At 46.6% G+C, this 20,074-nt stretch overlaps 1 protein-coding gene and 2 long non-coding RNA genes across 4 annotated transcripts in view; 1 reads left to right on the top strand and 2 right to left on the bottom strand.

The window, feature by feature from the left end:
* Positions 1-1,948: 1,948 nt before the first annotated feature.
* Positions 1,949-3,732, bottom strand: LOC307206777. The gene is made up of 2 exons (XR_013834482.1): positions 3,603-3,732; positions 1,949-3,288 (listed from the first exon to the last, which is right to left on the bottom strand). It is a non-coding gene; the product is annotated as an uncharacterized lncRNA (long non-coding RNA).
* A 4,044-nt stretch (positions 3,733-7,776) lies between these two features.
* On the top strand, positions 7,777-9,317 carry LOC307206776. Its single transcript, XR_013834481.1, has 2 exons — positions 7,777-7,908; positions 8,243-9,317. It is a non-coding gene; the product is annotated as an uncharacterized lncRNA (long non-coding RNA).
* A 170-nt stretch (positions 9,318-9,487) lies between these two features.
* SLC38A5 (solute carrier family 38 member 5) overlaps positions 9,488-20,074 on the bottom strand; it is a 49,738-nt gene continuing 39,151 nt past the window's right edge. For both annotated transcript variants that reach the window (XM_079960095.1, XM_079960096.1), the window contains exons 11-16: positions 18,621-18,700; positions 17,747-17,847; positions 15,450-15,574; positions 14,600-14,744; positions 13,406-13,509; positions 9,488-11,462 (exon numbers count right to left, since the gene is read on the bottom strand). In XM_079960095.1, coding sequence (XP_079816221.1) covers positions 11,358-11,462; positions 13,406-13,509; positions 14,600-14,744; positions 15,450-15,574; positions 17,747-17,847; positions 18,621-18,700 — 660 coding nt within the window. In that variant the 3' untranslated portion in view covers positions 9,488-11,357. The remainder of the gene's footprint in view (positions 11,463-13,405; positions 13,510-14,599; positions 14,745-15,449; positions 15,575-17,746; positions 17,848-18,620; positions 18,701-20,074) is intronic.

Genomic DNA, 20,074 nt, shown 5'->3' on the forward strand with positions numbered 1-20,074 from the left:
AACATCTACATGCAGTCGCTGGGAGAGATCATCAAGGGGTTTGGGCTGGGTGTTTATCAGTATGCAGATGATACCCAGCTCTACCTCTCTTTCAAATCAGAACCAGTGAAGGCGATGAAGGTCCTGTGTGAGTGTCTGGAGGCGGTTGGAGGATGGATGGCGGCTAACAATTGAATCCTGACAAGACAGAAGTACTGTTTTTGGGGGACAGGGGGCGGGTGGGTGTGGGGGACCTTCTTGTCCTGAATGAGGTAACTGTGCCCCTGAAGGACCAGGTGTGCAGCCTGGGAGTCATCTTGGACTCCCAGCTATCCATGGAGGCACAGGTCAATTCTGTGTCCAGGGCAGCTACCAGCTCCATCTGGTACGCAGGCTGAGACCCTACCTGCCTGCAGACTGTCTTGCCAGAGTGGTGCATGCTCTAGTTATCTACCGCTTGGACTACTGCCATGTGCTCTACGTAGGACTTTGAAGGTGACCCGAAAACTGCAATTAATCCAGAATGCGGCAGCTAAACTGGTGACTGGGAGTGGCTGCTGGGACAATATAACACCGGTCCTTATAGATCTGCATTGCCTCCCAGTACATTTCCGAGCACAATTCAAAGTGTTGGTGCTGACCTTTAAAGCCCTAAACGTCTTTGGCCCAGTATACCTGAAGGAGCATCTCCCCCCCCCCCCACCATTCAGCCCAGACACTGAGATCTAGCGCCAAAGGCCTTCTGGCAGTTCCCTCATTGCAAGAAGTGAGGTTACAGGGTGTCCGCCCTGTGGAATGCCCTCCCATCAGATGTCAAGGAAATAAGCAGCTATCCTATTTTTAAGACATCTGAAGGCAGCCGTTTAGGGAAGTTTTTAATATTTAATGCTGTATTGTTTTTAACACTCGATTAGGAGCCGCCCAGAGTGGCTGGGGAAACTCAGCCAGATGGGCGGGGTATAAATAATAATAAATAATAATAATAATTGGTAAAGATGAAGGCTGTGACCCAGACTGTGTTCATTTACAGCACACACCCACACCCATTCGGACAAACCTTTAGGAGTGGGAACAGAGGCACTCACACCTGACCTTCATCCAGGCAACTGAGAAGCATGATCTAGAATTCAACACCACATCTGCAGCCAGGGAGAAACACTCAAGATCATATGAACCCGGGCTTATCAAGGATGTGGCCTGGGAAGAGTCTCAAGGGGCACTTTTGACCCCTGAGCCCCTGAGATGCTCCACCTCTACACCGTTCTATTTAGATTGCTGGTCTTAACCTCTGAAGCCCTCATTGGTTGAGCTACTTATGTGCCCACCTGCATTTGTACCTGTACCATGCTGTCCTCTTGGGATGGCCATCCCCTTAGATCCATGAGCTGGGTGACCATGGGGGGGGGGTCTTCTCCATGGTAGCTGCACAGACTTAGAACTCCTTCTCAGCAGAACTGTGGCCGAGGGCTACACATCAGGGTCAGCAGGCCTTAAAAGACTGGTTTCGGATGGCCTTCCCCCAAGTCATTTTTGTTCCTTTTGCTAAATAGAGGCTGGGTAGATCTTATTCCATAGGTTTTCTGTAATGGTGGGTGTACACACTAATAATAATAATAATAATAATAATAATAATAATAATAATAATAATAATAATAATAATTGCAGTTTTGACTGAGGTAAACTACTTTGGATGGGCATTTGCCTAGAGAAGCAGTGCAGAAATATTTAAAAATAAAATAAATAAAACAAATTCTCTGATATTAAAATAGGAAAGATGGCACAAAAACAATGTACTCTTTCCCCCTGCCTCCTTTGTTGATTCACAATGGATGTATGAGCGAATATGATTGTTTGCATGTATAAATTACATGTGCACACATGTACAAAAGTCTGAAAAACTATTTTGGAAGGTCGTATACCTAAAAGGCAGTATGTAAACATTAGAAATAAAATTAAAAAAACACATACGTAAAAGCATTCAGACTGCCTCAATGGAAAGTCAGTCATTCTTTATTGAATTCCAAAATTATACAAATACTGTGTCCTTACATCCATTTCACATTTTGAATTTGTGTTCCCTCCTCCCTTAAATCCAAATCCCTCCCCTACCCCCAAGCAGAAACAGAGCCCTTGAGTCTACGTAAAAAACTTCCAGAGATTTTCAGACACGGGGAGAAGGGAAGGACAGAAAGTTAAGAGGTCACCTGGACGCGAGTGGGGAAGGAAGGTGCGTTTGTAGTGAGATATACGTATGAAGCTGGGAGAAAAATAAAGGCGGGGATCTGAACAGGTAAAGTGTGAGAGAGAGGCCTACCCCATCAATGGTACAAATGGATCCTCCATCCGGGTGATTGGCTCAGTACAGGTGGATGCTCTCAGCCAGGTGCCCTATCTAGCATTCTCTTTGCTTCTGGTCCCAGTCTAACTAGACCTGGAAGAAGGCAGCAACTACTATCTAGGCCAGAGGTTTTCAACCTTTTTGTGTCTGCGTCTCCCTTGACCAACTACAGTGCTACCTCGGGTTAAGAACTTAATTCGTTCTGGAGGTCTGTTCTTAACCTGAAACTGTTGTTAACCTGAGGTACCACTTTAGCTAATGGGGCCTCCCGCTGCCACCGCACCGCAATTTCTGTTCTCATCCTTGAAGCAAAGTTCTTAACCCGAGGTACTATTTCTGGGTTAGCGGAGTCTGTAACCTGAAGCATCTGTACCCCAAGGTACCACTGTACGTTCTTTCTGTGGCACCCCTGTGAGGCTCAAGAGCCCAGTTCTGTCACCCCTTCCCTGCAGAGCTGGCAGCCTCTCACCCTTTTTCAAATACCCTCCCTTGTGGAGGGTTCCCTCAGCCTCCTCTCCTCTCCCCTCTCCTTGGAAGACCTCTGGGCAGCCACTGCCACCGCCCTTGGTCTCTGAGCTGCCCCATCTGCCCCAAAGAGAGGTGCCTTCTCACACTGCCCCACAGGGGCCTGGGAAGAGGATGTCCCCTGCCTTAGTGGCTCAACAGAGACTGGCCAAAGGTGAACGTGAGGCCAGCACCTTACCTGGGGAGGCAGCAGTGGGTGCTGCCAGGCCTGCAAGGTGGAAAGGCTTCCTTCAGCACCAGGCATTCAGCCTCCCATGCAGGCCTTTCACACAGCAAGCACAAGAAAGGCCAGCACAGCCACTGCCTGCCAGGCCTCCCAAGAGCAAGGGCTGATGGACTGGCTGAATGGGCTCCCTCGCCTGCTTGCTTGCTTGCTTACTTACTCCAAAGCTGTCTTAGCTCCTGGCAACCAGCACCCCCTGGCCAGCTCCAGAGGCACCATCCACCTGGGGAGCTTGTAGCCAGGGCTGCTGCAACAAAGAGCTGTGCAAGCTTTTGGGAGGCAGGGAAACAAGAGTAAGGTTACCAGATTTTTTCAATGAATCCAAGGACACTTTTCAACTTCAATGGATTTTGTATGGGGACTGATTTGTAAATCCAGGGACTGTCCCTGGGAAACAGGGACACCTGGGAACCTTAAACAAGAGGGCATCAGAAGAGGGAGGGGAGGAAAGAGGGATGGAGGCCAGTGTTGCCCATGGCACCCCGGACCACCATTCAAGGCACCCCGAGGTGCCACGGCACGCTGGTTGAAAACCACTGGTCTAGACAACTGTGATAGGCGTCTTCTCTCCTCTGGTGTTTCAAAATGACCATCCAGTGGACTCAGCAATGGGATGGTGCTAGCACCTCGAGGGCAAAATATACAAGCACTCCTTGGGTGAACAGAGACATGGGTTTCGGGAGGCCTCTAGGTCACCACTGGGCACCTAGAAGTAGCAGTGGCATGGCTTTTGAAGCGATGCAGGACATGTTCCGCAATATATGTCAGATGAAATCAGGTAGACTATGTTGTGTGGACAAGTAGCTCCCCCTTGAGTGGGATGGACAGCAAGCAGCCATGGTTACCACTGGTTTCAGGAGAGGACACCACTTGTATGGAAATCTTCACTTCAAAGTATGCATTTCCAAAGCTCCCAAACACTGTACAGTTTCAGGATTTCAAAGCTGAGTATACATACTAACAAACATGTGTGTAGTAGATCAAGTACTGTAACAAGTTTCTGTTAAATAGGTCTACATGTTGAGGTCATCTGATAGGAACAGTACATACAACTTAACCCGGCCCAAGGCATCCGTTTTACTGTGCATTCATCATTATTTGTGGTTGTACAGAATCAATACTGTGTGTGCCTGCAAAAATTTTGGGGTGGTCACGCTGCTTCATTTCCAATCAGTGAGTATCCCGTAACTTCCTGCTGAAATCCCACAACTGTTTATACCACAACTGTTATAGGTTATTTGTGGCAAAAATGTGGTTGCGCTGGGCAAGCATCACGCAAGAAACTAAAGCAGGAAAAATCCACCGTTAATGCATTACTGTGTCAAGAGCATGCAAGAGAACACACCTGTGATAAAACGCCCATATGGAGGGGCTCTGGGTAGACAGAGGCAACCTGTGCACAAAGGAAGTGAAAACAACACAAACTGGAAGGCAAACTCAGAAGAAAACCTCTAGCCAGAACACCCATTTGCTAAAGACTGCCCCAAATAAAAGTATATTGTGGAGGTAAAATGGAACAGGACGGGGAGGGTGCCCACAAGAATCGACAATTCTTATCACTGTATGAGAAGATCCGTGATAATTATACTTCTACTTAGAAGCTCTGTCCCCAGGGACGCTTTGCAGGTGGATCACAGAGTTGTGGGCTCTTTCAGATCTGGAAAGTACCGTATTTTTTGCCCTATAGGGCGCACCGGCCCATAGGGCACACCTAGGTTTTTTGGGGGGGAGGATAAAGAAAAAAAATTATTTCCCCCCCCAGGCGCGGGGCTGGGGCGGGGGAAGCCCAAGCTCCCCCCGACCCCAGCCCCCAGAACAGGCTGCTATCCACAAGCCTTGGGAGCCCGGCGGGAAGTCCCACTGGGCTCCCAAGGCTTGCGGAGAGCTGCCCGAAGTGCGCTCCACTGCGCTCCCCGGGTTTCGGGCTGCAGGCTGCTGTCCGCAATCCTTGGGAGCCCGGCGGGAAGTCCTGCCGGGCTCCCAAGGCTTGCGGATGTCTTCCTGAAGCCTGGAGAGTGAGAGGGTTCGGTGCGCACCGACCCCTCTCGCTCTCCAGGCTTCAGCGAAAGCCTGCATTCGCCCCATAGGACACACACGCATTTCCCCTTCATATTTGGAGGGGGGAAGTGCGTCCTATAGGGCGAAAAATACGGTAGTTTATGTGCAATCCTATGCAACCATACTTAGTAGTAAGTCCCTTGGAACTAAATGAAGCTTACTTCAGATGCACAAGACTACCCTGTTAACCTGGGAATGGCCAGTCTTTCATCATTAGAGTTCTTGTACAGTGGTACCTCTAGTTAAGAACGTAATTCGTTCTGGAGGTCCATTTTTAACCTGAAAGTGCTCTTAACCCAAGGTACCACTTTAGCTAATGGGGCCACACAATTTTTGTTCTCTGTTCTGTTCTCATCCTGAAGTAAATTTCTTAACCCGAGGTACTACTTCTGGGTTAGTGGAGTCTGTAACCTGAAGCGTTTGTAACCTGAAGCACCACTGTACTTTAAAAAAGTTGTGTAGGTATTTTGGCAGATATAGCTGTCCCGGCTTTTATAACATCTGAGTATGCAAGAAACCTCTGATAAAAACCCCTCCTTCTGCAAGGTGTAGGAACCCTAATATTGCTAGCTTAATCATTTCCGATTTAATCTAAATCCTGTATTTGTAAGCTCTTTGTGGCAGGGACCTATTTTATTATTATTATTGCTTAGGTTACACCAAGTACATTGATGGTGCCATGTGAATAGTAAGTAACAACTTGGGCATACATGTTATGCTCACAGGAATAGGACGAAGACTGAAGTCCTAAAGAACAGGACTAGATATCAGGGGCTTAAGTTATAGGAGGGTAGATTTTGGGTTAACATTAGGAGAAACCTCTTGGAAGCAAAAGCACTTTGACAATGGAACCAATGGGGCAGGCTCTCTGGCTGGAAGTCTTCAAGCAGAGACAGTCATCTGTTGAGAGATGTTTCAGATCTCTGGATTTCCTACACTGAGCAGAAGATTAAATAAGGTCTTCTGCAACGCTTATGATTCTTAAAAAGTCCCCCCTCCCCAAATTAGGTAATATAGCAGCAGGAATTACATGGCACGTCATGGTATCTGTTAAGAGAATGCACAACTCTAATGAAATTGAGTCAAGACTATTGAGAAATTATATATAATGAGATTAAAAAGATGTTCAAGTTGATCGTTTCCCAAGAAACCCGAAGCTGTTCTTTTAGGAATTATAAATAATGATGTATCAAAAGAATTGGCTAACTTATTTATGTATATAACAACAGGAGCACGAATATTGTATGCCCAAAGACCAAAGATAGAAAGAAGGAGAGGTTCCAACAAAGGAAGATTGGCTTTAGAAAACAATGGAGTATGCAGAACTGGCAAGATTAACAGCAAAGATTAGAGACCAAAAGATGGAAAATTCCTTGAGGACTGGAGACCTTTTGTTGAGCATTTAAAGAACTATTATAGCAAGATGAAAATGCGAGCAGGACTTGAAATATGAGCGTCAGCGTTAATTATTGAGATAAATAGGTTAAAATGTATGCATTGAATAGGATATGCGAAATATGCCACATCTAAAGGTAAATATTGAAACCATGGAAGGAGAGGATGGGAAATCAATGGATATTTTATGGTCTTTTTTGTTTTGCTTTTTTCTTCCTTTTTGTGTGTGCAAAATCAATAAATAAGATTTACCAAAAAAAGAAAGTGAGTCAAGACCATTAAACTAAGCCACCACCAAGGATCTCAGTTCCCAATCTGTCCAATTAAAAGAAGAAGAAAAGCCAGAAAGAAATAGAAAATAGAAAATATTGAGCTCCCAAGATTGCCGTTAAGTGAATGGAGGCAGGTAAAAGAAGCAGATAGTTTAATGCATCTAAAACATTGGTTTTAGATATGTTACTGATGGCTTATTATTGATGATAGAGGAAACGTGGTCCAGGGGAGATTTATCATCATGTACTATTTTCAAATCAAGCCTGGGAACATGTGGTGGTAGGCTTGGGGTGGGGTTATCTGTCCCCAACTCCCACCTACTCCAGCCAGTAAGGGCAACCATCGGAGTGATGGGAGTTGCAGTCCAGCAATGTCTGGTTTGCCATCCCTGAGATATGGTGACCACCATCTCCACAGTACAGTGGTACCTTGGGTTGAGAACTTAATTCGTTCCAGAGGTCCATTCTCAACCTGAAATGGTTCTTAACCTGAAGCGTGCTTTTGCTAATGGGGCCTCCCGCTGCCGCTGGCATGCAATTTCTGTTCTTATCCTGGGGTAAAGTACTTAACCTGGAACAACTACTTCCTGGTTAGCGGAGTTTGTAACCCGAAGCGTCTGTAACCCAAAGTGTCTGTAACCCGAGGTACCACTGTACATATAAGGCGATCTGCTAGCCACCTTCAAGTATTTGGAAGGCATGAATTAATTCTATCATCCATAGATGATGGAACTAATTTGTTGCCTGTCACTCCAGAAGGTAGGATCAAAACCAGAGAGTTCAAAAACAAAAAAGAGGATTTTTGACGAAACGTTAAGAACTTCCTGACTGTACAAGCTGTCCCCACACTGCCTCGGAAGATGGTGGACTCTCCTTTCTTAAGAGGTTTCAAAGGAGATGCAGGACAGTCACTTATCAGAGGTGCCACAGCAGTGGATTTCCTGCATCACACTTAACTAGATTATCTTTTGAGATCCCTTTCAGGTCCATGATTCTAAGTGGTTACCAGTTGTGGCTGACCAGCCTTCACAGTTGCCACCCACCAGCAATAGCAAGGCACGGCCACAACTAGTTCAACACTCGCACAACACCATTCAAAGGAACATTAATATACAGTGGTACCTCGCAAGACGAATGCCTCGTAAGACGAAAAACTCGCAAGACGAAAGAGTTTTTCGTTTTTTGAGTTGCTTCGCAAGACGGATTTCCCTATGGGCTGGCTTCACAAGACGAAAACGTCTCGCAAGTTTGTTTCCTTTTTCTTAAAACCGTGCATTCACTTCGAGGAGCAACTCATAGCACGCGGTGTGGTAGCCTTTTTTGAGGTTTTTGAAGACTTTGGTGATTTTTGAAGCTTTTCCAAAGTCCATGCTTCGCAAGACGAAAAAATCGCAAGACGAAAAAACTCGCGGAACGAATTAATTTCGTCATGCGAGGCACCACTGTATGGAGAAAGAAGGAAGCATTGTCACCATGGTAACGGCAGCATCCTTGGGTACTGGCACGGAGGCCAGGATGATTTCTGATATCTGTGTAAAAAAGGGGTGGACAAATGAGGAGGAAAAGACAAAATAACTGGAGACGGAAGAAGAGACAGGACACTGAAGTGGAGAAGGTTCCAGAACTAGAAAACTGCCCTGGCACAGTTCTTGCCAGACAGGCAAAGGGAATTTGACAGAAGAGGATGGAACCCCAGTTTCCATTTCACTGCTTCATTTCACCTTGACGCTAAACGTCCAGTGTGTAATACAGTCCACTGCATTTTGGTGCTGGGGGCAGAAAACCCAAAGGGCGCGATGCCCTTTCCCCTCTGGCACAGCGGCAGAAATGAAGGCTATAGTGGATAATTTGCTGCCTTTAAAACAGCACTGCCTAAGAATGGCCATGCCACCCTGTAGGGACTGCTCTGACCCAACTGGCAAAATACATCGGGGCTCTAGCAGGCTGTAGTTCAGCTCTCTGCTGTTGTTTTGCAACAGGGTTCAAAGAGAAAATGAAGAAAGGATTCCAGGCTGGGGGAAGGGGTGCAGGAAGAGGAGGAAATGGCATGGAATGGGGAAGGTACTTACAGGCTGGTGGCTCCCAACACTGACCAAGCACTTCTGCTATAAGCTGCATGCAGAACTGCAAGGGGCTTCCCATGTTTTGGAGGGGGAGGAAATTGCAATTTCTGCCCATGCACAGGCAACAATGTTCTGTTTACACCTAACACAACCATACAAAAAAGGGAGCAACAATTCACCCGAGAATAGCATCTTACAGCAATTGCCTCCAATTGATTTTTGAATCATTTTTGTAAAAGGTACGGGCTAAAGTGCTTTGTAAAAATTCAGTGTCATTGCAAGATCACTTCAGTGTTATAAAGTAAGAAAAAAAACTAAATTAAAAACAACACCAAAGAAATCAAATGGCACTGAATACGAAAAGGAGAATGGCAGTGTGTGGCATCTGGTTTTGTTTTTAAAAAACCAACAACACTAAAGTACCTTTTTCATTTAAGTGCTTTTGCGTAACTATTTTAATTTTTTTTAAAGAGTATAGGCAGAAGGAGCAAATTAGAAGATTGACAGCTGGCTAAAATGTCACAGACCAGAATGGTCACAGTGACATCTTTATAGCAGGTGGAAAAACAGTGCTTAAGGTGATCCGCAAGTGTAAAGACTGCCCTACAATCCTGTTTTAATTTTTTTTTTAAAAAAAATCTGTAGTCTGAAAGAAGACGGAAGGAAGTTGCATAGGTAAAAATTGCAGAAGGAAGACAATTTGACGATGCCATCATGTAGATTTGCCATGAAAAGCTCGTAAACAAAGGTCCATACTAAGGTCCTAATACGGAAGTACCCGTAGCGTAAACATTTCTCCTTGGTTTGCTTGAATTGTCCATCAGCTGGACCTTTACATGCTCACTGTACATTAGTGTCAATTGTAATGCATTGTGCTGCGGAAAAGCTGCCTCAGGAGCCCTGAAAAGGGCAAATGAGAGAAGCCCCAACCTAATGTTAGGATAGTCAATAGTGTAGCCCAGGGAGTTTTCCAAAGGGAATCAACCTGGCAGGATTTCAGTATTAAGAAGAATTAATCTTTCCTGGGTGGCCTTAGGAGAAATCCAACATTGCTCTGCAACAGGACAGCACAAGGACCTTCTCCTAAGCAACAAGATGAGGGGACTCCACCAAGCCAATTCCCTCCTGCTACCTTCAACACCTTGTTTCCAAACCTCCTGCTGTAACACCACATCCACCTAAGAGCTGGGAAGAGGGTGCCCAGGAGTCCAGTCTGCCCACCCTCCCTCGTTTCAACACCCCAGACCTCGGCCCTATCAGGAAAAAAACAGAAACCCTGACACCAAGTATGACGACACCAGGGTGGTTATCTTTGTAATCTTTGGTCTGGTAGCCAGGTCCAAATTAGGTCCAAGTTAGGTCCAGGGACCCCTGACCATTAGGTCCAGCCGTGGCCGACTCTGGGATTGCGGCACTCATCTCGCTTTATTGGCCGAGGGAGCCGGCGTACAGCTTCCGGGTCATGTGGCCAGCATGACTAAGCCGCTTCTGGCGAACCAGAGCAGCGCACGGAAACGCCATTTACATTCCCGCCGGAGTGGTACCTATTTATCTACTTGCACTTTGAAGTGCTTTCAAACTGCTAGGTTGGCAGGAGCAGGGACCGAACAACGGGAGCTCACCCCGTCGTGGGGATTCGAACCGCCGACCTTCTGATCGGCAAGTCCTAGGCTCTGTGGTTTAACCCACAGCGCCACCCGCGTCCCTAGGTCCAAATTAAATATGAACAAATAAATTAGATTGTCCACTAGGGGCACCGTTGGCTTTTGGCACTCCAACTTGGGGGCACAACCCCCCAGGCACAGCGGGCATAGTTGGTACCAGGCAGAGGAACAGAGAAGTGAGGTGGAGGCTCTGCCCCCATGGCAGCAAAAAGAACAGGAGCTCGTTTGCATGCTTGGCAACAAAACACAGGAGACAGCCAGGCACCACTGCTGCAACGACAAAAGAGGGACGCCCAGAGTATCCTCCCGTAATGGCAACGATGACGAGACAGACAGAGAGCGTGCGAGAGAGCGCAATTATCCTGGACCCACCCCCACCCCCCACAAAAAAGTGTAAACCCAAAACTCCATGCAGTTTTGTTGTGACAATCAATGGCTGGCCACGGCCTGACTGCCAAAGAGGAAAAGGAGGCCAGGAGCTCTGTGCTCCTACCATAGGAGCTGAAAGCATGTAGCGGTCACTTGTGTTGTCATAGCACCAAAACTGACCAACGAGGAGAGCTTATGCTAGCTCTGTGGCAACGGGCAGCCTCTTTCTGATCACCTGTTTCATGGCCCCGGAGCCCAGAAGGGCCAAAGAAAAGCTCCCCGCCCATGCCGTTCCAGGTTACTTTGTCATGACCACGAAGGGTTCCTTCCGTCACTTCCCCACAACGATGGACAGGAGGTGTAGTTCCAGGATGAGCGAGGGTGAACAGGAGGGGGCGATGGCACGTCTCTGTCAGTAAATGGTCCTCCCTGGTAAGAACCACTGTGTCTTTGGGGGGGGGGCGGAGGGGGTTAGTGCCCCACTCCGCTGCTCTTCCCTGTCGTTACCCAATCGACAATGATGAAACTCAGGCTCATCACCATGAAAATGAAGCCAAGGGCAGCAAAGCAGGCAGCCTGTGAAGGACAAAGAGGAAGGCATGATACCCGCCGTCCAGTTCCAATTACCTTGCAAGCTTCAGTGGGGAGAGAGGGAGGGGTTGCATGGTCCAAGTGGGGAGGGAAAGAGGGGGCTGCCCCCCTACTTGGAAACAAGAGTATGCCATGTTCTTGGATTCAGCCTCATTTACTTTTTATATGGTAAGGTAAAGGTAAAGGGACCCCTGACCATTAGGTCCAGTCGTGGCCAACTCTGGGGTTGCGGCGCTCATCTCACTTTATTGTCCGAGGGAGCCGGCGTACAGCTTCTGGGTCATGTGGCCAGGATGACTAAGCCACTTCTGGAGAACCAGAGCAGCGCACAGAAATGCCGTTTACCTTCCCGCCGGAGCAGTACCTATTTATCTACTTGCACTTTGACATGCTTTCGAACTGCTAGGTTGGCAGGAGCAGGGACCGAGCAACAGGAGCTCACCCTGTTGCGGGGATTCGAACTGCCAACCTTCTGATCAGCAAGTCCTAGGCTCTGTGGTTTAGACCACGGCGCCACCTGCGTCCCTTTTATATGCTACATTCTACCTTTTATATATACCTTTTACATGCCTTACTACGGTGTCTAAGGAGTATCAGAGAGACCTGAAAACCAGCTGTGATTTAGTTGACAATTGCTAAAATGATTTTTTATGGGCAGCTAGAAGGTGTGGCGGACCAACTGCCTGTCTTCAACATACTAGGCTTGGAAGTTTCGTGGATGAACAGGTGTCTCCCACAGCCTAGAACTCCCAAGTCGTTCTCTTGCCACCTCAGCTCAATCTTAGCTTTAATCTCCTTCCTCTATACCTATTCCCTTCCCTTGTACATATTTTTCGCTCCATAAGACGCACCTGACCATAAGACACACCTAGTTTTTAGAGGAGGAAAACAAGAAAAAAAAATCTGAACAAAACAGTGGATGTATGATTTTTGTGGTTCATGCTGTGGCCACAGACATGTGATCTGATGGTGAATTTGTGGTGACCCAATGCAAAAATCCTGAGGATCCATGTGGATCTGTGCTTTGTAACCACGTTTTTGCACCATTGCAGCCCTAGGAAACAGTGGATGCATGATTTTTTTGGTGCAGGCTGTAGCCATGGACACACTATGTGATCTGATGGTGAATTTGGGGTGACCCAATACAAAAATCCTGAGGATCCATGGCTTTTACTTCCCCCCTCCCAGGCAGCCTCCGCTAGTGTTTGTTATCTCTCTTCTGATCCCACCGATCAGCTATTCCTTTCAACACCCCCTTCCCTCTTGTTTGCCTTAGTGTCTTTTCCTTAGCTGGAGCAGTTTTTTGCTCCTCCTTTTCTTCTGATTTCTCTCATTGCTTTAGTTTTCCTGTTTCCCCCCTTTGCAAGTTTGCTGTCTTTACCTCCCCTCTCCCAGGCAGCCTCCTTTATCTCTAGCATCCCTTATCTCTATCCCCGATCAGCAAATGATCAGCAGCTTTGTTTCAACACCCACTTCCCTCTTTCAAAAAAAAGAGCATGATCTGCTTCTTGCCTCTGGGCAATTCGGCTGCAGGGACCACGCATTCACTCCATAAGACACACAGACATTTCCCCTTACTTTTTAGGATGAAAAAAGTGCGTCTTATGGAGCTAAAAATATGGAGTGGAGTCTGTAACCTGAAGCGCATGTAACCTGAGGTATATCTTTGCAAACTCATCGATAGGGCTTCTCTCTCTCTCTCTCTCTCTTTTAATGGAGGTGAACTGTCTGAAAAGCAGGATAAAAATAAATGCATTTTCAGCCAAGAAAAGCTTGGAACAGCTACACTTTCACCTGGCCTCCCATGGGCTCATCTCATCCTTGACTGAGCTCCCGCCCCCATTTCCTCTGGCCTACCGCGTTGAACCACTTTCTCTTCCCTCTAATGGGGACTCTCACATTCCCACCCACCGGCCAGCATCTGGTACCTGTATTTTGGATCTGGATCTCAGGGGCTCTTTCTCGTTGGGGATAATGCGTATGTAGAAGATGCTTGGGAGGATGAAGATGAGGCTGGGGGCCGACGTGGCTCCTGTGGGTGGAAGAGTCAGAAAAGGGAACATATTCTTGGGTATGTTAGGTTAACACCTATGCCATACATTCAAAGTGGCATCACATCCTGACTCTGAGTCTGATGTTGGTGATCAAAGGATCACTGAATGAGTGTCTGGCAGACAGTGGCCCCTGAAACCAGGTTCTGCAGCACCAGGGCTTTCAAAGGCACCCCCCCCCCGCGAAGGAACCAAAGGCTTCCCATGTCACCTTGCCAGTCCAACAGCTCGGGGAGCAAACCACACCAAGGAGCAAAGAATGAGTTCCAGTCTCCAGGTCAGAGGGTCAATCCTTTAAGAGACTCTCCAAAACAGGACACTATTCCCTCCCTGGCACGATCTCAAGAAAATCACCCACCCCACCCGCTCCAACAATCTACACACACTTATTGGCACAAAAATGGAAGCAAGAAGAATTACCGACGAAGAAGAATGGCGGGTGAAATTAATGGACTATGCAGAATTAGATAAATTAACAGGAAGGATTGGAAACCTGCGGGACCAGAGATTCTTAGAAGACTGGAGTAAATATATGAACTATTTGAAAAGCAATTGTAATGAACAGATTACACTAATAGGACTGCAAGAAGTTCTGTAAGGAGGACTATTTGAAATACTGCAAGAAAGATTATGAGGAGAATTATTAGTTAATGATAATTAAGAGTAATAGAGAAATTAAGAAATGCAGAATAAGTAATAAAGAACGAAAAATCATCAGAGGTTGTTGACGGAAGTCTAAAATGTTGTATAAGATAAGAAGTTATGTTAAATGATTGTTGGAAATTATATATATATATATATATATATATATATATATATATATATACACACACACACACACACACACACACACACACTCTCCACACACACACAGCAGTTATCATTAGACACATATGCGAGGTTCCCCATCCACAAACTCTAAAACTCACTGCTGCATGCTAAACCCTGCTCACCTCCAGGCACCCAATATCCAGTTTTTTAAAAACTGCTTGTGAGGTTGCTGATGAATGTTAAGGTGAAGCCCAGCCCTGAGTCCCTCTGCTACGCCTTCCTAACACAGGTCATACATACCAATGACTCCAAAAATGTCCTTGATGTTTGGCACGAAGATGACAAGAAGGTTGACAATAATGAGGAGGCAGCAGGCAATGATGACATGGCGGACCCAGCTGAAATCCTTTTTGTGAAACAGCAGCTGCTGGATGGCCCTGCGGATCTGTGGTGGGTGGTGGGAATTGAGAGTGTGAGCTACACTGGGCAAAGAGGCACTAAGGGATACGCAAGAGATCTCTGTCACTCGCTGTTCATATGCAAGTCTCCAAGGTTTTTAGCTTTATCTCTCTGCCACGGCAAAAACAACCAATAGCCTGTTATGGCGCCTTATCCCAGGATCAATGTAAGCCCTTATGAGGCACTGGGTTGTCTTTGCTCAAAGGCAGGGGCTTACATTTATTTATTTTTATTTATTTGCAAAGAAATCCCTATACTGTCAATGCCTAGATACACATCATGGTAGCAAACAACAATTCAACAATTAAATTACATTGATAAAACAAATACAGAATGCATCAATCGAGCAACAGATCAGATCAGCAGATCAACGTAGCTGGATCACCTCTCAGGGAAAGCCTGGTTTAAGCCAGTGCCTAAATCAGATGTTTGAAATCTTCTGGCTCCCTGGATATTGCTGAACGACAAGTCCCATCAGCGCTGACCAGCTGGAGTTGGTGGGACTTGTAGTTCAGCAACATCAGGAGGGCCAAAAGTTGCCTCATTCCTGACCTCAGAATGCGGGTCCCACTTCTGACAGTGAATTGGGATGGCAGCAAGAGGGAGGCAGATCAGAGAAACTAATTGCAGGTGCTTTGGGGAGGAAAGTCATTTGATGCTGTAACAGGGCATGAAAAAGGCAGTCTCTTACCGGGAACAGAACCACAGGCACCGTGAGTGTCACAGCCATCAGCACAGCCAACCGCACAGAGAGGATGAGCTTGTCCATGGCGTCAACTTTGATATAAGTGTGCAGCATCTCTGCTTCAACACTCTCTGCCAGAAAGGAGAAGAGATATACTCATCAGTCCGAGAGGTGGAGGACATGAAACGACAGGGTCTGGGGCCAGATGGGAGGGCTTTTGACTGGAACTTCAGAAAGGTCCTTAAAAGGGTACTTTAGGATGACATTAGTTCTCAAGCTGGCAAAAGATCTTGAGCTGGAGACAGGAGTGACATGGGGGTGTGGATTCAGGCTTTGTGTCAGCATCACTCTTTGGCCAGGAAAGGAAGAGATGTAGCGCAGCGAGAGAGAGGGCATGTGCTTTTTATGCACAAAGTCCCAGGTTCAATCCACATCAACTTTAGGTAGGGCTGGCAAAGACTTGTCTGAAACCCTGCCAAACTGTTGCCAATAAGATTTCCAACATGGTGCCCACGGTTGCCAATGTGCCCACCAGCATCTCCCATGGAACCCACAACAGGTCTCCATAAATACCCCCTCAAAAATCCACTGTGAATGACAGTTCACTCTTCCTGCTCAGCCTCTCCAACACTGAAGCCTTTATGTCACACCCGTGGCAGCCATTTTGTGTCATGCACACCCCGTGGCAGCCATTTTGTGATATATATATATATATATATATATATATATATATATATATGATGTCCTCGTGGCAGCTATTTTGTGACTGATGCTCATGACACTTTCTTGAAATTCCAAGTCTGTTCCCTGGCATAAAAAGGTTGGCCACCCTTGACGTAAACGATGCTGAACCACATAGATCAATAGTCAGACTCAGTATGAGCCAGTCCAGCCAGGAAGCATCTTACCAGCGGGGGGGGGGGGGCAGAGCACATCATGTGATACTCCTAGACCAATGAAAAGTTTTCATGTCAGTCTTGTTCTGAGCCAATAAAAGACTCTACTTTTTGTGCTACCTAAAGATTGCTTCCCATCTGCCTTGCCCCCAGCATGACAGGAGCTGAACCAAACAGGATCTGCACACATTCCCTTAGGAATTTTTTTTATGACAGTTGCCTGCATGCTCAAAAAAAGAATGTGTACACCTTTTCTTTCAACTTGGTTTGCACAAAAAACATGCAAGTGCAGGAAGACCAACCAGTTGTGCAACTCATTTTTTATTTTGTATCCGATATACAGTGGTACCTCGGGTTACATACACTTCAGGTTACATACACTTCAGGTTACAGACTCCCCTAACCCAGAAATAGTACCTCGGGTTAAGAACTTTGCTTCAGGATGTGCTCCGGCGGCGCGGCAGCCCCATTAGCTAAAGTGGTGCTTCAGGTTAAGAACAGTTTCAGGTTAAGAACGGACCTCCGGAACGAATTAAGTACTTAACCCGAGGTACCATTGTAATGTTCTAGAAGTGCATCCTATCATGAGTGTACCGTTGAGTGGGGAAGTTATTCTGCGTACACTATACAGTGGTACCTCGGTTTACACACTTAATCCATTCTGAGAGCCAGTGTGGTGTAGTGGTTAAGAGCGGTAGTCTCGTAATCTGGTGAACCGGGTTCGCGTCTCCGTTCCTCCACCTGCAGCTGCTGGGTGACCTTGGGCTAGTTACACTTCTCTGAAGTCTCTCAGCCCCACTCACCTCACAGAGTGTTTGTTGTGGGGGAGGAAGGGAAAGGAGAATGTAAGCCGCTTTGAGACTCCTGAAGGGGAGTGAAAGGCGGGATATCAAATCCAAACTCTTCTTCTTCTTCTTCCGAAGTCTGTTCTTAAATTGAAACTGTTCTTAAACTGAGGCGCGCTTTCCCTAATGAGGCCTCCTGCCATCGGTGCCCTTCCACCGTTCGGATTCCGTTTTTAGACTGAGGTAAAGTTCACAAACCGGGACACTACTTCCGTTTTTGCGGAGTTCGTAAACTGAATCGTTCGTAAACAGGACTGTTCTTAAACCAAGGTACCACTGTACAGCAATAGTAAATTAAATACAGGTCCCACCCCCATTCCGTATTCTTTGAGGTCCAAAAGGACCTGTGCATCAGCGATTGCGCCTCAATTGAATGTGCCTAAAATGGTCACCACCTGCAACTAACAAAGTGTTGCTGTTTCATGACTCTTGAGGTCTGATGCTACTGCATCATTCTACCTCATAGGAGGGACGGCTCTGTTCGCTTCTCTGTTCCTGTGCATGAAAGATAATTAAATGGTTTGTCCCCCATTATTACCTACTGAGGGAGGTTGTTCCTTACCGTAGAAAGTGAGGTAGCCAAAAATGGCGGTCAGCAGGTACATGACAAACATGGCGAGGATGGAGACATTTGCTACATTCTGCATCCGACGTTTGGAGGCCCTAGGCAAGGCACAGAGAGTTCATGTCTACTGTTTATAACCTATACTTAGCCCCAATCCCTTTTCAGAGCGGTGTGGGGTAACAGAACCTAGGGTTTCTGGCACCCAAGCCCTTGCCAGACAATGGAGATTTGAGGTCTATCCCATTCAAGATGGAAACCCTCAGTCAGTGCTGGTCCCCAAGCACCAATCAAAACGCAGCACGCAAACATGACAGGTTCCCCCTCCAAGGCCTGAGAGGGTATCCCAGAAGCCTCTGGGGCAACCCCTCATTTCCCAAAGAGAAGGGCACCTACCACTCATGTGACCTGGGGGCTGATTCCAAGTGGGTGTGGTGATGTTTTATGATGGCTGGGTGGAAATTCAACCCCCAGGCAGTATCCCGGATTCAAGAAGGCTGTCCTTGCTCCCCTGTGATGTGCTCCTCCTATTCCAGCCCCCTGCTTTACCCCAGTTAGAAGAGACCCCTGTAGTTTGGGGAAACTTATTGCAGAAAACAAGTGGGGAGAGTGCTGTTGGGCTCATGCCGTGTTTGTGGGCTTGTCCACAGTATTTGGCTGGCCACAGGATACTGGACTATCCCACTGGCATGATCCAGCAGCCAGATTCTTCTTACATTTGGAGAGTTTCTGTCCAATGTTTCTTTTTCTTTGGGGGGAAAGGAATCTTTTGCACTTTCTCCTACCCTCCCTCCTTCCTCACCCCCTTTTAAAGAGTTGAAAAAGAACAGGCTTCCCCTCTTTTAACCGTCTATCATGCCTGCAGTTTACGTACCTGCGCAGCTCAGTGTAAATGGGCAGAACCTCTGGATGGCAGACAAAGGCAAATGCCAGGATGGGGATGGCGTAGGCCGTCTGTGAAAGGAGAGGGAGTATAAATCAATTCTCTGCTCCACTTGCCACATCTGAAACCCAGAACTTCCAGCATATCCTTTCTGCGTTTTTTAAGGGAGGGCAGAATGCGTCTTGCTCCAATAGCAGTTTCAATGCACAGCGCTTGGTGCTACCGGAGCTGCAAAGACTCTTGCACTGCTGTTTCCAAGCACCCAACAACTAGCTGGCTCTCAAGCACTTTGGTTAAGCTCTGTGCATTGGACTTTGGCTCACCCATTCACACTCACCCATTTACCTCCATACAGTGCAGTGCAAATGGGGCTCCCTTTCTCACATGCAATGTGGAAATGGCAGCTGATTGGGCTGATGGAACAGCAACACAAACCTCTACTTTGCCTGCCCAAGTGGCTGTCAGGTAAGCAACACAAAGCACCCTATCCTTGCTTTGCCATTCTGACTGGCTTCTATACAGTGGTACCTCGGGTTACAAACACTTCAGGTTACAGACTCCGCTAACCCGGAAGTAGTACCTAGGGTTAAGAATTTAGCTCAGGATGAAAACAGAAATTGTGTGGCAGCAGCAGGAGGCCCCATTAGCTAAAGTGGTACCTCAGCTTAAAAACAGTTTCAGGTTAAGAGCAGACCTCTGGAACGAATTAAGTTCGTAACGAGAGGTACCACTTTACTGGCAAGAATGTGACATGCAGAAGCCAAGTGGACTGGAATCAGAGGCCTGATGAGCCGTATTTGGTCTGGGGAGTGGAGGTTCCTACGCCTGCTATTAAACAATACTAAAATGAATTGAATTATTTTTGGGATCTATTACTTGTTGTTGTTGTTGTTGTTGTTGTTGTTGTTGTTGTTGTTGTTGTTAATAAACATATTGGGGCAATGAAAACAGGAGCTACAAATTCAGAAGTAAGCTACTGGCAAAACTGAAAAGCAATGGCAAACATTGACGTCAATGCCATGTTTAAATTTCCAAAATGGAAGGTGTATATTTACACATTTTTCTGTGCTCTTCCCCTTCCTGTGCCTTACCATTATAGTAAGGTTTTGACACTGGGGCATCATACTAGAGTTTGGCCATCCTTTGCTTCACAACTGGTATATGAGAATGCATGGCAATCTCTGCAGATTGAATCTTTCTAAAAGTGAGAAGATAAATTACCATTCTAGCGCATCAAATGCTTCATCTGCACCCATGAACTTCACAGTGGTTTCTTCACTAATATAGCATTATGGGAATTAATTATAGCAAAGGCTGTTCTGATATTACCTGAGAAGTTTGTCCCTAAATATGAAACCTGTTCTTGAAGTTTATACTTACAGACTGTCTTTTTAAAAACTGCTCAGTCGATTATGCAGGGAAAATTCAGCAGGCCCCAGTTCAGT

The sequence above is a fragment of the Podarcis cretensis genome (genome assembly GCF_951804945.1).
Source record: "Podarcis cretensis genome assembly, chromosome: 17".
Lineage (NCBI taxonomy): Eukaryota > Metazoa > Chordata > Lepidosauria > Squamata > Lacertidae > Podarcis > Podarcis cretensis.